This window comes from Spermophilus citellus (genome assembly GCF_964194105.1).
Source record: "Spermophilus citellus genome assembly, chromosome: 17".
NCBI lineage: Eukaryota > Metazoa > Chordata > Mammalia > Rodentia > Sciuridae > Spermophilus > Spermophilus citellus.
Window position 1 is genome coordinate 37,516,359 of NC_138199.1, and position 14,547 is coordinate 37,530,905.

At 42.3% G+C, this 14,547-nt stretch overlaps 1 protein-coding gene across 5 annotated transcripts in view; it reads left to right on the forward strand.

Annotated features, from left to right (window-relative positions):
* Nucleotides 1-8,676, forward strand: part of AP2B1 (adaptor related protein complex 2 subunit beta 1) — a 120,623-nt gene extending 111,947 nt beyond the window's left edge. For all 5 annotated transcript variants that reach the window (XM_081270416.1, XM_081270414.1, XM_081270415.1 and 2 more), the window contains 2 exons: nt 964-1,118; nt 5,836-8,676. In XM_081270416.1, the coding sequence (XP_081126542.1) occupies nt 964-1,118; nt 5,836-5,910 (230 nt within the window). In that variant the 3' untranslated portion in view covers nt 5,911-8,676. The remainder of the gene's footprint in view (nt 1-963; nt 1,119-5,835) is intronic.
* Nucleotides 8,677-14,547: the final 5,871 nt, after the last annotated feature.

Here is a 14,547-nt window from a genome sequence, read left to right on the forward strand (position 1 = left end):
CTTCAGGAGGGTATAAGACTATTTATCTTGGCTACCTTTTCCTAGAAAGCACACAAGAATAGGACAGGATTTTATGTGGGAGAATTTGGATCCTGACAGAGGCATGAGTAATTTAAATTCTCATCAGAAATGAACATAATAAACAGTTAAAGAAGGTAGTGTTTATCATCTCTATTCTGGAAGTTTCTCTTTCTCTGATGTCACAGCATCTCACAAAGAAAGGGGATCTTTAATTCTGGAATAGCCAGAGTTGATAACTAAGAAGACTTGTATCCAGGCCTGGCCGCAGTCACCTTTGCATAGCTTCAGTCTTCTGCAGAGCCTTGTATTGAGATGGTTGTTTCATGGTTTACTTAGAGACATGGTGTTCTTTAAAGTTTTAAGAAATCATTTGCTTGTTTAAAAAAAAAAAAGTCTTAAATATCCCAGTTAATAAATTTGACTTGAAGGACTTCAGCAACTCTGCCCTTTTCTGATCCTGTTATTGAGATCCAAGTGGCTCACAGTAAAGTAATAGTGACTTGGGAAGGAAGTATTATAGATTTGATTATCAGTCTTTATATCCTCATTGATCTGAGACCAGCATTCTAGGAATTATTACATTTCCTGTCTCTGACCTTGTGCATTTCAGAGCATTTTCATTCGTATAGCCACTGTGTTTGATATTCTAAACCCTTAGGCTCACCTATTTTATAATTTCCACAGGTAACTCTTGAACCCATTGTTTAGGTGCACCCTATTCAGCTTTCCATTTGGGAATCTAATAGGAGGTACTTTAAGGGCCTGTTTCTCACCTTTTGCTGTGTGTGGGAAAAGGGCTTCCTGAAATATGTACCTGCACATTTGTTAGGAACTTGTACTTGTCAGGAACTTGAGCACATGTTGCTCATAAGGATGTCAGAAGAGAGCATAAATTTGTTTGAGATTTTAACTTAAGGTGTTGGGATTTGAATCTATTTCTAGACACTGTTTCCAGCAAGTTGCAAAACAACAATGTTTATACTATTGCCAAGAGGAATGTGGAAGGGCAGGACATGCTATACCAATCCCTGAAGCTCACTAATGGCATTTGGATTTTGGCTGAGCTACGCATCCAGCCAGGAAACCCCAATTATACGGTAAGACCCTTCTCAGAATGGATGAGATGGATTAGAGGAGGGAGGTAGGAACCCTTCCATTTTTGCTTGGCACAAGATCCAGAGGAGATGCTTCAGATCAGAGGTATCCCCCATAATCAGTCAATAAAGAACTCCCTGATTGTCTTGGAAGACCTCCTCATTGTGGTGCCTGCCCCACGTAAAAGGCATGGTGGCTCTGGCAATAGGGAGTGTGGCACAATCATTCTTGCGAGCAGCTCAGAAAACTTGGCAACTTGATCCAAATATAAGTTAATACTTAACTACCATAACTGTGCATGTGGTACTATAACAAGCCACTATGAAGATGGTTTCCTCGATGTTTTTAAGAGGATCTTTCCTGCTTTGGAAGTCTATGACCTAAGGATATCAGAGTCATATACACATGTGCCTTTGTATGTCTTGAAATGCATATTGTGAAAAGTAAGGCAAATTGGAACATACATTGACAAGCATGTAAGGGGATTCAGTTTGAAAAACCTCCTTCAATACTACACTGAGCTAAAGTAAAAATTCTGACAATATAAGGCAGAAGCTGTTTCTTTGTTAACCAGCAAAGATTGATACCATAAGCAATGGGCATTTGTTTATTGTTATAAAATGTGATCTTCCAACAAGATGCTGCTTGTCATATGCATTCTGAAAAAATAAAACAAACTCTTGAGTTTGTCGGGAGTGGGGGGTGTCTTATTCTTGTGTTATCCTTGAGTTTTCTAATAGGCAGTTTTGAAGGATGGGACAGGCAAGTGACAATATTGAATAAGTAACTTTCAATATTGAAAGTCAATAAATCCAGGAAGCCTTTTAACTGTTTGACTAAGAAACGTCATGACCCCATTTCTTAGTTTTGACAGCTAAGTCTGTTTTTATTAGCGTACATCAAGGGAATAGCCCTGCCAGCTCTGAAGACTCTTGTTGCTTTCCCCACCAGCTCCCTTCCTTGAAGTAAACAGGAATGGCTTGTATACATGTGAGTTGCTGATGCTGAGTCCCTTAAGTTAGGGACTCAAGCATCTGAGAGCAGGAAAACTTCAAGCTTCCCTTGTACAGTGTTACTCCTCCCTCCCACCTCTAATCCCTTGGGTTTGTTTTTGGGGTTTTTGTTTTGTTTTGGTTTGGTTTTGAAGAGTAGACCTCTCTAATCATTTACCTTGAATTCCCCAAGAGAAAAACTCTGTGCTGTTACTAGAAGGACAGGTTTTCACTATAAAATCAATGTCTTGTAAAATAATTTCTTTACTTCCTAGAAATTTGGCTCTAATTGTGTGTTGTGTGCATATATGTGTTTCTTTTTGCTTCCCATTCATGATTTTATTGTATACAATCTTTCATCTCATCTAGGTTAAAGGAGTATAATTATTCTTTGTAAGTAGATGAGTAGTGTTCAGAGGTCAGGTGTTTATTGATGCTTCCTATTCCATATTCTTTATTTTGAGAAGGACCTGGTAGTATCACTGTCCTAAACATAAGTTTGTTGAATTTTTAAAAATTTTTTATTTTTAAGTAATTAAAGACTCAAAATTTTTAAATGGAACACAGTTCCCAGTGTTCTCCACTGACAATGAAAGAACACCCATACTTCATTAGAAAATAGGCATTGGTACAATACGATTAATTATATCCCTTATTCAGATTTCATCAGTTTTTATATAAAATTTTAAAAGGCTGGACGTATAATTTAGACTCAATCCCCAAACCCCCCCATAACACATACTCACATACACATAAACTCAACCATGAGCTCCCCCTGCCATTTTGAGAAGATCTTTATTGAAATGGAATAAACTGTTCTAAACCAAGAGAGTGCCAGAAGAAAATATCCCAGAAGAAGTTGAAGGAAGAAAAAAACAAGGCCTAGGAATAAATTCAGCATAAAACAATACAAATGAAAGAAAGAGTACCTCAAGATCTTGTCCTAATGTTCTCTCTCTTTAGCCACACCCACCTTCCGTCCTTCCCTGTCTTTTAAAATATTTATTTGACTTCCTTTATTCTTTGTGTTACTCATCCATCTGGTAACCAGGTACCCTCTGCCCACAGGACCTTCTGAACCTTTCATCATATCACGTGACATAGATCTAATCTATTCCTGAATGAGGCTGTAGATTCATTATCACCCAGACCCATTCCTTTCCCTCCATCACCCTAAGCACCCATTATACTGTTGATCTGTTCTTAGCTTGGTATTAAGAAGGAACAAAATCTGATTAAGGGGCTGGGGTCATGGCTCAGTGGTAGAGTGCTCACCTAGCATGAGTGAGGTGCTGGGTTCGATCCTCGGCACCACATTAAAAATAAGTAAAGATATTGTGTCCATCTACAACTAAAAAAAAAAAAATGTGGTTAAGCCAGTACTAGTGCCTGAAGAACTAATGGTCCCTTAGTTTCCTAAGGGATTGATAAAGCATCTTCCTCTAATCCAGTCCTTACTGTATTTCATTAAAAAGGTGTGTTTATCCATATCAATATTTCTTTATGGTCAAATAACACTCAATTATACAGAGAAATAAAATGGATATAATATTAAAAAACAACAACAACAAAAAAACAGTTTTTAAGTATGTCAGTCTTACCTGGAAAGATAACTTGACCCAGGTGAAGAAGCATGTGTTCTTAAACAGGACAGGTAACCTCCTCCTTTGGTATGTCTAGGGGGCAACATTCCTGAGAGGTTGATATTAATGATGTGTCACATAAGCAGGTCAGAAGTTAGGTCCCAGGAAAGGCCTGTTTTCCTTAGGCTGGAATGGAGGCAGGGTTTGGGGTGAGGAGAACAGAATATATGAAATCCAGAGAAAATAGAAAAATTCTTCGTTTTCCTCTGAAGAACAGCTGTAATGCTCAGGGTCTATCTAGGCCTGGTCAATCCACTATTCATGGTGTTCAGCACTTTGGGATTTTGTTGAGAACAGCAGTATTTCCTTACTAGTCATGAACAACAAAAAAAGGAACCTCTAAGCAACAGAACCTAAAGTATTGTTACAAAGGTGTGAAAAAATATAGGACAGTATTTTGGGAAAAAGGAACTACCCCTCTTTAGTCTGAGTTAACTCCCTTAAGCTGTTCTTGTTCTTTTTAGCTTCCTCTCCTCCTCTTCCACCTCCTCCTCTGAACCCACATATTCTCCACTAGAAGTTTCCACAACATTGGCAGTGGAAAGGCTGAAGAGGAGGAGGTAGAAGAATTGCCTCTGTAGGGAATTTAAAAATTGGTGAAATGCCTAAAGCTATAACTTGAGTGGAAGGAGGCTATTTTCCATGTGTATTTGAATTCTTATGTTGGATGGTTGTTTTTGGTTTTTATATTTATCAGAGTTATCTTTCTGACTGATTAAACAGCAACCTTGGAGACTGAATGTTAAAGCTTTAAAATAAAATATTCTGATTTTTTTTCCTTTTTTTGATTGCTTTTATTTTTTATTTTTCTTTGTTTTTAGGATATTAGTTTTTCAGAAAATTTAGCATTGACCAGTATCTTTTTGATTCTTTTCCAAAGATATTTTCACTATTGATCTATATTTAATTGTTCAGAGTCTCTTTAATAAGAGAATAAAAAGGGAAAATAATCTAAAAAAATACAGACTTTTGTTGCTCTGTCATAACTTAAAAAGAGCAATGATGTCAATAGTCCAGGGGAAAATTTTTTTTCTTATTCTAAAATATATTTTGCTTATAAGTTATTGTCAATAATAATTTGCCTAATCTGATACAATTAAGGAGTTCAAACCTGGGTTTAAATTTTGTTCTTTTTGAACCACAAAGTGAAATCCTCAGTGTTTAACTTGGTATTCATTAAACTAAGAGAAGAGACAGTGGTGGAGGAGTAGAAGTGGTATCAGAAATATCTAAATTGCCTATCTAAAGAGGCAGAAAATGAAAGATGAAGCATTTGGCACGAATTGCTTTCCAGTTACACTAAGTCACTTGATAGTTCTTGTCTTCCCTTCTTACGGGTGTATACTCTCAGGCTAGGGGTGTAGCTCAATGGTAGAATATTTGCCTACCATGTGGGAAGCTCTGGGTTCAATCCCCGGGACCCAGAAAGAACAATAAAAAAGAATGTATGCTCTCCCCAGTGTAATTTAGAAAGGACTTGTATCTTAGACTTAACCAAACTTTTGCTTTTATTTGACTTGATTGTACAATTCCTCCTTGTCTGAGGAATTGAGGCAGACAGCTGAAATGACCATCAACAAAAGGGTTGGGTTTTTTTAATATTTATTTATTTGTTTTAGGTGGACACAGTATCTTTATTTTATTTTTATATGGTGCTGAGGATCGAACCCAGTGCCTCATGCATGCTAGGCGAGCACTCTACCACTGAGCCCACAGCCCCAGCCCCACCAAAAGGGTTTTTGCCTTTCCTTTTTTGTTGGTGTAGTAATCCCTGTAACTCTTGGTAAAGCATTAGAACGGCTGTTTCCCTTGCTGTCAGAGGCTTTGATGTTTTTAGCGTGGATTATTTCCTAACCTCATAGACCAACATAGGAGGGAGATAAAAAGACGGCACAGTTTGATATTGGTCAAAGTGAAATTCTAGGATCCACAGCACCTAGTAACATGATCTCTTTGTTTGGCTACTCCAGTGATAGAAGGTTCTCTCGAATTGTATCAGAAATTTTCTTGAACTGAATGCTTGGATACCTTTAGAGTAATGCCAACCTCCATACTAATAGTCCTTCTTCTTTTCTTCTTAACAGCTGTCCCTGAAGTGTAGAGCTCCTGAAGTCTCTCAATACATCTATCAGGTCTACGACAGCATTTTGAAAAACTAATAAACTGGTCCAGTACCCTCCAACTTCCCTGTGATTGGTGCAAGCCAAGAATTCTTAACTGGAAGAAATTGTATAGAATCCGAACTCAAACACACTGAGGCCACCCACCAAGGTAGTGACTAGTCTAACCTGTGCTAACATTAGAGCACAACTTGTTGGATAGTTTTAGCTTCCTGTAAACATTTGTAACCACTGCTTCAGTCACTTCCCACCTCTTGCCACCTGCTGCTGCTATCTGTCTTTACTTGTGGGCTTCTCCGTGCTGTGCCAACAGCTGGCTTTTTCTACACCCTCTTTTGAGTGTAGTTTGATATTTTGTAATCGAGAGCTCATTTCAAAAGCAGAAAAAGACAACAAACATTAAAGCAAGGAAAAGTGTCACTGAAACATAAACTGCACTTTATTGTTTTATATTTTTGTACATATGTGAAGTTGAGGTAGTCGTAGAAAGTGTTAAAACAAGTGGCCATCATTCACAGCAGTCCTAGAGGAAGAGAAGCAGTTACAGCCCACTCTTTTAGAGGGTCCCTCATCTGTGGCAACCTTGTCCCTGGTCTTTTGGATTTTTGCTCTCTTGGTTTTTGTCTTCCTTCCTCAGGCAAGCCTTTGTGCTCCCCGCTGCCGTCACCCACCATATTATCATGTCATTGATGGCCTTGCAGTTGGGAATGGTCAGTGATGTTTCAGGGTACAGGAAACATGGAGCCCATCAGCACCAAAGCTGAAAGAAATTAGACTACATTCCTTTCCACTGAACTAACCCATTAATAAGACTAATTAAGGAATTTGAGTAGAGGTAAGAGAACAAGAACCAAAATGGCTTCTCCCAGCCCTGTTCCCTGTATTCCTCAGGTCCAGTTGACATCTAAAATCAGTTTTCAAGTTGAAACAGACTTTAATGACTTTATCCAACTCTGTTTTCTTACAAAGGAGAAAGATAAAAAGCAAAAGGGGGGGGCTGGGTGGTGGCTCAGTGGTAGATAGAGTGTGTACCTAACCAGTACCTAATCAAACTGGGTTTGATTCTCAGTCCCTCATATAATTAAATAAAGGTTCATTGACAACTAAAAAATATTTTTAAAAAATCAAAAAGGGTATTATGGCCAAGGCCTGTCCAGCTGTCCAGTAGTGGAGCTGAGGTTGGATCCCCAAAATTTTCCATCAGTGTTGTGCTCACTGCGGGACTGTCTCACTACTGCTCATTTCCTCAATGCCTTCTCCTGCCTTTCTCTGCCTGCTCTGTGGCGCTTTACATGTTCAGTACTGATTAGCATCAGGTCACAGCAGAGTATCTTTTCAGTTGCTTGAAGGTACATCTGGATGACAGAATGAAGGTATAGCTGATGTTTCCCCTGTCCTCCTAGAGCCTTAATTCCCAAGGTCAGCAGGGTGGGTGTAGAGATGAAGTGAGCTTAGAGATGTTGCAGATTCTCTTTATCCCTTCAGCTCTCTGATCTGCTCTTTACTTGTATTATTCAGATTCCAAAACAAATTAAGATCATCCCAGAAGTTCAAGCAGTTCTTGTCATCTCTAAAGACTGGAGGAGGGCTGGGGAATGTAGCTCAGTGGTAGGGTGTTTGCAATCCCCAGCACCACAGGAACAAAAAAAAGGAGGGATCTTGGAGATGTGAACACAGTGGGGACAACTGGTCAAAGAATGCTTCATGCCCAAAACACCACACTGCTTAGCAGTGTTCACACTGTGTGACCTTTGGACACTTGTGGCTTAGTCTGGCACCTGGTATTCAGGAGCCAACACGTTCTGCTCAGAGTCTCCTAAGTCAGAGGCACCCCAGGGTCCACAGTCCTCATATTGGACTCATACCTAACCCATTGGACTTGGAGAATTGTGGAAAACGAGCAGAAACCAGTCCCATCATGTCCAAAATGATCTTGCTTCGTACCATTTGCAAAGCTTAGGAGGAAGTGGGTCCTCCAAAGCAGTTTCTTAAACCGTAAGGTTCTTCAAGAAAAGAATTAGTGGGTGGGAGAAAGGAAATATGTCCCTCACTCACTACATTTCAGGCACATGAGGAGTAGGAAATAGCACAGGATGTGTGTGGGAGGTGGGTAGGTTGGTGATATGAGGGGTAGAAAAACAAATTGATAAAGTTCCCTTGTTGGGACTCATTCATGGAGTCATGGGATACGAGTAGTGAAGAAGGTTCACACTACAAACACTGTTCTCATCTCAAAGCAAACCATGGTTCCAGAAGAAAAGTGTGTCAGGACAGACAGAACACAGTTTTATGCCAGGATATGTCACTCAACCCCTAAAACTGAGACTTCTCGGCCTCCCCACCAATAACAGGAACAGCTGCTATTCCTAGCCAATCTGACTGAGCCAATCCACAATGTGTTTGTTCCTCCTCCTGTCACACCCTGAGCAGTCAGGGAGGGACTCCACTTCACATAAAAAAGTCTCTTTCCTAGAGATACCACCTGTTGCCTCCACTACATCTTCCCTTCCAGCCTCTTTGTTTGGGCCAGATTGGAGGAACCTATTGGAGGTTGCCCAGCACCCCCTTCCTTTCCTCTGTAATGGCAGTTGGCATCATAACAAAGGGCAAGGGAAGCAAACACACACCCAGAACTCTTGCTGGTCAGAGATACCCTGAGTGTCTGTCCTCATCCAAGCCTGTTCCCTGTGCCTGTGTTGTAAAGCCTGGGATGGAGAGAGATGGGGGGAGGGGAAGTGTTGCCCTAAGAATGCTTTATCATTCTTTTGTTCTTATTGGGATCTGTTCTTGGGGAGGGTGGGGTTGGGCGAAGCTTGACTTTGTGTCTTCGTCAATAAACTCTCATTTACACAAAAGTTTGTGGTATGTACTTTGTTCCCAGAAGGAAACTCTAGGACAAAACACAGCTGGTCAGATAGAGACAGAACATTAGTAACCATTCTTTAAAAAATTTTTTTAAATTTTATTTTATTTGAGGAAGAATCACATACCTCAGCGGAGGCTCCTGTTGACCAAGCCCCAAACCACTGCCACCACAAGCATCTCCACAGGCAGGGAGTGTTCAGGAGAGCCCTTATGTCTTCCCTGGCAGGTGTTGCCAGGGGCACTAGGCTTTCTTCTGATGTGTGAGTAGGTAGCCCACCAACAGGGCCTAAGAGTAGGAGAAGCACAGCTGAGCTTCTCAGTTTCCCAGGACACTTCACTTAGCTCTCAATTTGCAAAAGCCTCTCAGTCTTGGAGTCGGAGCTGCATGTTCCCAAGCAAATAGAAGTACTGCTGCTTCTAGCAAGTTTCCCAAGGAGTTCAGGTCTAAGTACCTGCATTTGTGTTGTTGGGGATACAGCCCCGGTGCTGTCAAGATGAGGGTCTCAGATTGGGGAAGTAACTCAGTGGTAGAGCACTTGCCTGGCATGTTTAAGGCCCTGGGTTTAGTCCCCAGCACTTGGGGGGAGATACACATACAAACTTGCCCTCCCTGGGTTTTGTGGAGCTGACACGCACTGAAATCTCCCACAGCCTTCAGTTGGGGGAAAAGGTTGGAGTGAGGGGTTCTGGGCAAGTTCCTGCATTCCCCACTGCTAGTCCAGTTGGGAGACTTAAGTGATACTCATAGCCATGGCTACTTTTATTACTTGGATGTCCTGGCACTAGCCAGGAACTCCTAGTTGTTGGGCTGTGGTTAGGCCAAATTGTAATATGAATAATAAATACATGGGGAGGAGTGGGGTCAGGTTGGTCTTGAGGTTCAGGGTCAAAGATAGAAGGGGGCCTTACTGAAATTACCCCTTGGAGTCAGTTTAGAGTGATGTCCTTTAGGCAAAGAAATTCTCCAGGGAGAGACTCAGCCTTTGGGTACACATCATCTGGAAATGGGGAAAAAAAAAAGTTGAATGGTTCTGTTGAATGAGTCTAGGGCAGAAACTAGGGAAAAACTAAAGAAAAAAAAAAAAACCCTCCCAGTGTTTCTAATATACTGTCAGAGTTAAGAATCACTGCCAGAATTATCAAGAATACAAGTAACAATCTTGGCAAGGATGTCAGGGGAAAGGTATACTCATACATTGCTGGTGGGACTGCAAATTGGTGGCAACCACTCTAGAAAGCAATATGAAGATTCCTCAGAAAACTTGAAATGGAACCACCACTTAACCCAATTATCCCACTCCTCGGTCCATATACCCAGAGAACTTAAAATCAGCATTCTACTGGTCTTAGAAACAATATACCTGAGATCTCAGTATTTCCCAGTTACCATTCTAGGGGCAGAAGACAGTGTAAATTGTAGGTAAAATCTGGGGTCTCTGTGCCCAGAACATACTGGTTTTCAAATCAGATGTGACAAGAGCTGAGGAAAGGCAGAACCTATTAGAGAACTTTTGGGGGAATGAAAGAGGAACTGGAGTGGAGCAGGGAAGGCACAGACAAGGGTCAGAGGCCCTGGCTCTGCCACATCAATGTTTATAGCAGCTCAGTTTACATAATAGCTAAGCTATGGAACCAACCAAGGTGCTCTTCAACAGATGAATGAATAAAGAAGCTGGTATATATACAAAATGGAATATTACTCAGCCATAAAGAAGAATGAAATTATGGTGTTTGCCAGTAAATGAATGGAACTGAACACTATCATGCTAAGTGAAATAAGTCAAAACCAAAAAAAACAAGGGCTAAATGTTCTCTCTGATATGCGGCTGCTAACACAATAAGGGGTGGGGATGGATTAGACAAAGAGGAATGAAGGTAAGGGAGGGGGGATGGGCACAAGAAAAACAATAGAATGAATTGGACATAACTTTCCTATGTTCATTTATGAATACATGACCAGTGTAACTCCACATCATGGAAAAACAAAAGAATAGGAAGTTATACTCCATGTATGTATAATATGTCAAAATATATTCTACTATCATCTATAACTGAAAATAACAAAAATTGTAAAAAGGGCTGGGGTTTTTAGCCCAGTGATAGAGCACTTGCTTAGCACACATGAGGCACTGGGTTCGATCCTTGGCACCACATAAAAATAGATATTGTGTCCATCTACAACTAAAAAATATTTTTATAAAAAAATTTTTAAGTCACTGCTAGAGAGACAGACCTGTTCATCTACTTCCTCTTCTATGGTAAAGTTTGTGTTCTTGTGGCAGGGGAGAAATGGTAAAGTACTTCCACGCACATGGTACCTGCTTATTCCCTTGTCTGTCTCATCACCCCCATTTTTCAGGCGAGACATGGCAGAGCCAGGGCTTCTGACCCCTGTCTGTGCCTTCCCTGATCCGTTCCAGTTCCTCCTTCATTCCCCCAAAGGTTGTCTAATAGGTTCTGCCTTTCCTCAGCTCTTGTCACATCTGATTAGAAGACCAGTATGTTCTGGGCACAGAGACCCCAGAATTTACCTACAATTACACTGTCTTCTGCCCCTAGAATGGTAACTGGGGAATACGGAGATCTCAGGTATGTTGTTTCTGAGGCCAGAAAACCGCTGAGGACTCTCAGGTTTGGGCCTTCCTACTTCCACCTCTTGCATTAATGCTTTTTTTGATTTTGCTTGGACCCAGATTTCTTTTCCCTGCCACCCCCAGCTCCAGGAGGCAAGAGCCTGTTTATTTTAATACCTGGTATGGCACTTGGGAAAGATGACACCTCCCCCGTTGTTACCCATTTCTATCTCCTGAACACTAATCCTAGAATCCCAATCTGCCCCCAGACATGCTATTAGCAACAAGGATGTTTCTTGAAAAGTTTCTGGGTTGGCTCTAAACTTGCCCTTTCAGATTCTCATGTAGCATTTGTCCTGCCATTCTCCATGCAGCCAACAAGGGAAAGACTAATTCGGGGGATTGGTTAGACCCAGATTCTCAGGTGGAGAAGTGGTTTTCAAGGATTTAATTTCCTGCAGCATTGTTTTGGGACAAGACTGCCATCTATCTCTAGGATCATTCCTCCTTTGGGAAGAGCCCCAACACTTTGAGCTGTGAGAACTCCACTCACCCCCTTCTCCAACTGTGTGGGTGTTGAGAGGATGAGGTTCAAGTCTAGCCTCATGTTTTCCCTCCCTGATTTCATTCATGTTCCACTTATAGTCAGAGGCCCCAAGATCTAGCCAATCAGCTTCTGAATGCCCAGTGGTGTCCTTGGCTATAATGGAGCGGGGCCAGAGGTGGACAGATTCAGGTCTTTGTCCTTTCTGTCCCACTTTATGCTGGGGCCTCGTGTGGTGCAGGTGGATCCATGGAACCTGATCAGCTGGTTCATCTGGCTTGCTCAGCTCAATCAGAGCCACCTGAGAGTCAAGGCCAGACAGACTCAGGGGAGGAGCCTCTCAAATGTCTTCACTAAGGTAACCCTAATGACAGAAAGAGAAGGAACAGGCCTCTGGGAGTGTATGAGTTCTTGACCTAAAGTAACTCTCAGCAAACCAAAATGAATTCAATGCCTTAAATTCAGGCAAATTTGCCACTCTATGAAGATACTATTAGTTGTTTTTTTTTTTTTTAATAAAAAGTGACCTACCACTGAAAGCCAGTAAGCTCCATAATTAACCCTGGCTTTGTGTTTCTCCTAATATAAGCTGAGATGTTTCTGAGAAGGCTGACCCAGAGGTCAGAGTGCAAGCATTGCTCAGTTTCTTATTTATAGCCCCCCTTGAGCTGAAATGGAACTATGTTCTAGGTGAATAACGTGAAACCTGGGATCCTCAGGCAGGAGAAGGATTAACAATTTAAGATTTTCAGATACCACAGGAGACAGACAGTGTCCTAGACAATTTAATCAAATTAAAAGGCTCCCAGTGACCCCAACATGATCCTGGTGGGGGACAGTAACATCTGATTTCTCTCCATCTCTCTACCCCTGATAAAGTAGAATTCTGCTTTGGGAGGAGGCACTATCCTTCCCAGCCCTATTCTTGCTTTCAGCTACTGCCCCAGGCTTTTTCCTCCTACCCACATCCAAGACCTCTAAAAGCCAACCTAGAACAAATGGAAACACTTTTCAGGGTGTTGCCCCCCTTCCCTAGAATGGCTATGTATCTCTAAAAAGACAAGAAAAAGTAAGGCCACACACTGAGACTCGCTATTCTCTTGCCAGGCATTGTGTTAAGGATTGTACACACTGAAGTCATATCCTGTCAACAACTAATAACATCTTTATTTCATAAAAAGCAAAAGTTACTTGTCTCAGTCACACTGTAAGTGACAGACCCAGAAGTTAAATCCACCTTTGTCTGATTCTGAAGCCCAGCCTCATACTTTGTGCCTAGACAGAAGCTGGGAGCAATTGGAAAGGTGTCCAAAATACAGAACCCAAAAGGAGGAAGAAAACTGGGAGAGCTGGGGCCCATAGTTATGGAAAGTCATGGTGGAAAATGCAGGGCACCAAGGGTGAAAATACTTGGCAGATCTCTCAGACCATCTCTCTCCCTGCCCTAATGGCATAAAAAATGCAACCTGACCATGCTACCCTGCTCCAAAGTCCTCTGTGCTTTCCCCTTCAGCACAGGGCTATTATCTGAACTCATCCTGGCACTCGGGAACTTTGGGACCTCACCCTAACCAAATTCTCAGCCTCTTCTCTCACCATACTTCCTGGGCTTCTGTCTAGTTCTTGGACTGATTCCTCAAACCTCTATAATTGCTTCTGACTTCTCTTGTCTGCACGTCCTCTTCTATAACACCCCTTCTTCCCATTCTCCAAGTCCACTTCTTTTAAAGGTTGCTTCCTTGAAGGCTGCCTCCTCTGAAGCCTCCACTGACTCCACTAAGGAGTTGGATTACTGTCTCTGCCCTCCCCCAGCACCTTGTCTTAACACACTGCACACCTTCTAGTGGCTTGTCTGCTTTTGGCCTTCCCACTGGACTGTGAGCCCTATGCCAAACCCAGCAGCTACCCAGCCAGAGACTCTCATTTGTTTCCCACATTTTGCAGATAAGTAAGTTATTCTGCTGCCCTCATCCACAGCGATCTCATCTGCAAAACAGGGGAACAGAATCTACCTCAAAGAACGTTGTGGGGATTAAATTTGAGTATTCAGGCAAAGCTCCTAGCACATTTATTGTCTGGGACAATAAATGTTAGCTATTGGTGATGAAATGATGTTGATGATGATTGTTTTACAATAAAAACATGGGTCATTTTGCCCTCAACCCTGGCAAATGCTCCAGACTGAAGAGGAAAGGGACACAGCAGTTTTCATTCGGGAGTGGAGGTCACACATTGGCAGGCGATCAGCTTTGCTTTGCGCTAGCCTGGTCTGCCTCTAACTGCCGCAGGGAAGGAGGAGAGTGACCACCCTTTGCTCAGACCTCTTTGGGGCTGGAGGAGAAAAGCCTGGACGACTAGTCCCCAGTGCGGGGCACACACTGGGCTCCTGCAAGTAACTGATCGAGTGGACTGGTAAAGGTCAGAAGGACAGAACTGGGGAGGTGGGTGACCGGGAACTTGAGGTGGGGTTAGGAGAGGATGCGAGGATCTGAGAGCAGGAGTTGGAACGCAGCCAGACTTCAGAGTCTCTCCCGTCCCCTTTTCCCACTCCAGGTTCGAGCTAAATTCTCGTAGGGAGAGTCTCGAGGGAGGTGAAGGTCGAGGCTAGGGGTTAAGGAAGCGGTCGGGGCTGCCGAGGAATCCGTCGGGCTCAGGGACCCAGCGGAATGCCCCGCCCCCTCTCCCGCGGGCGCG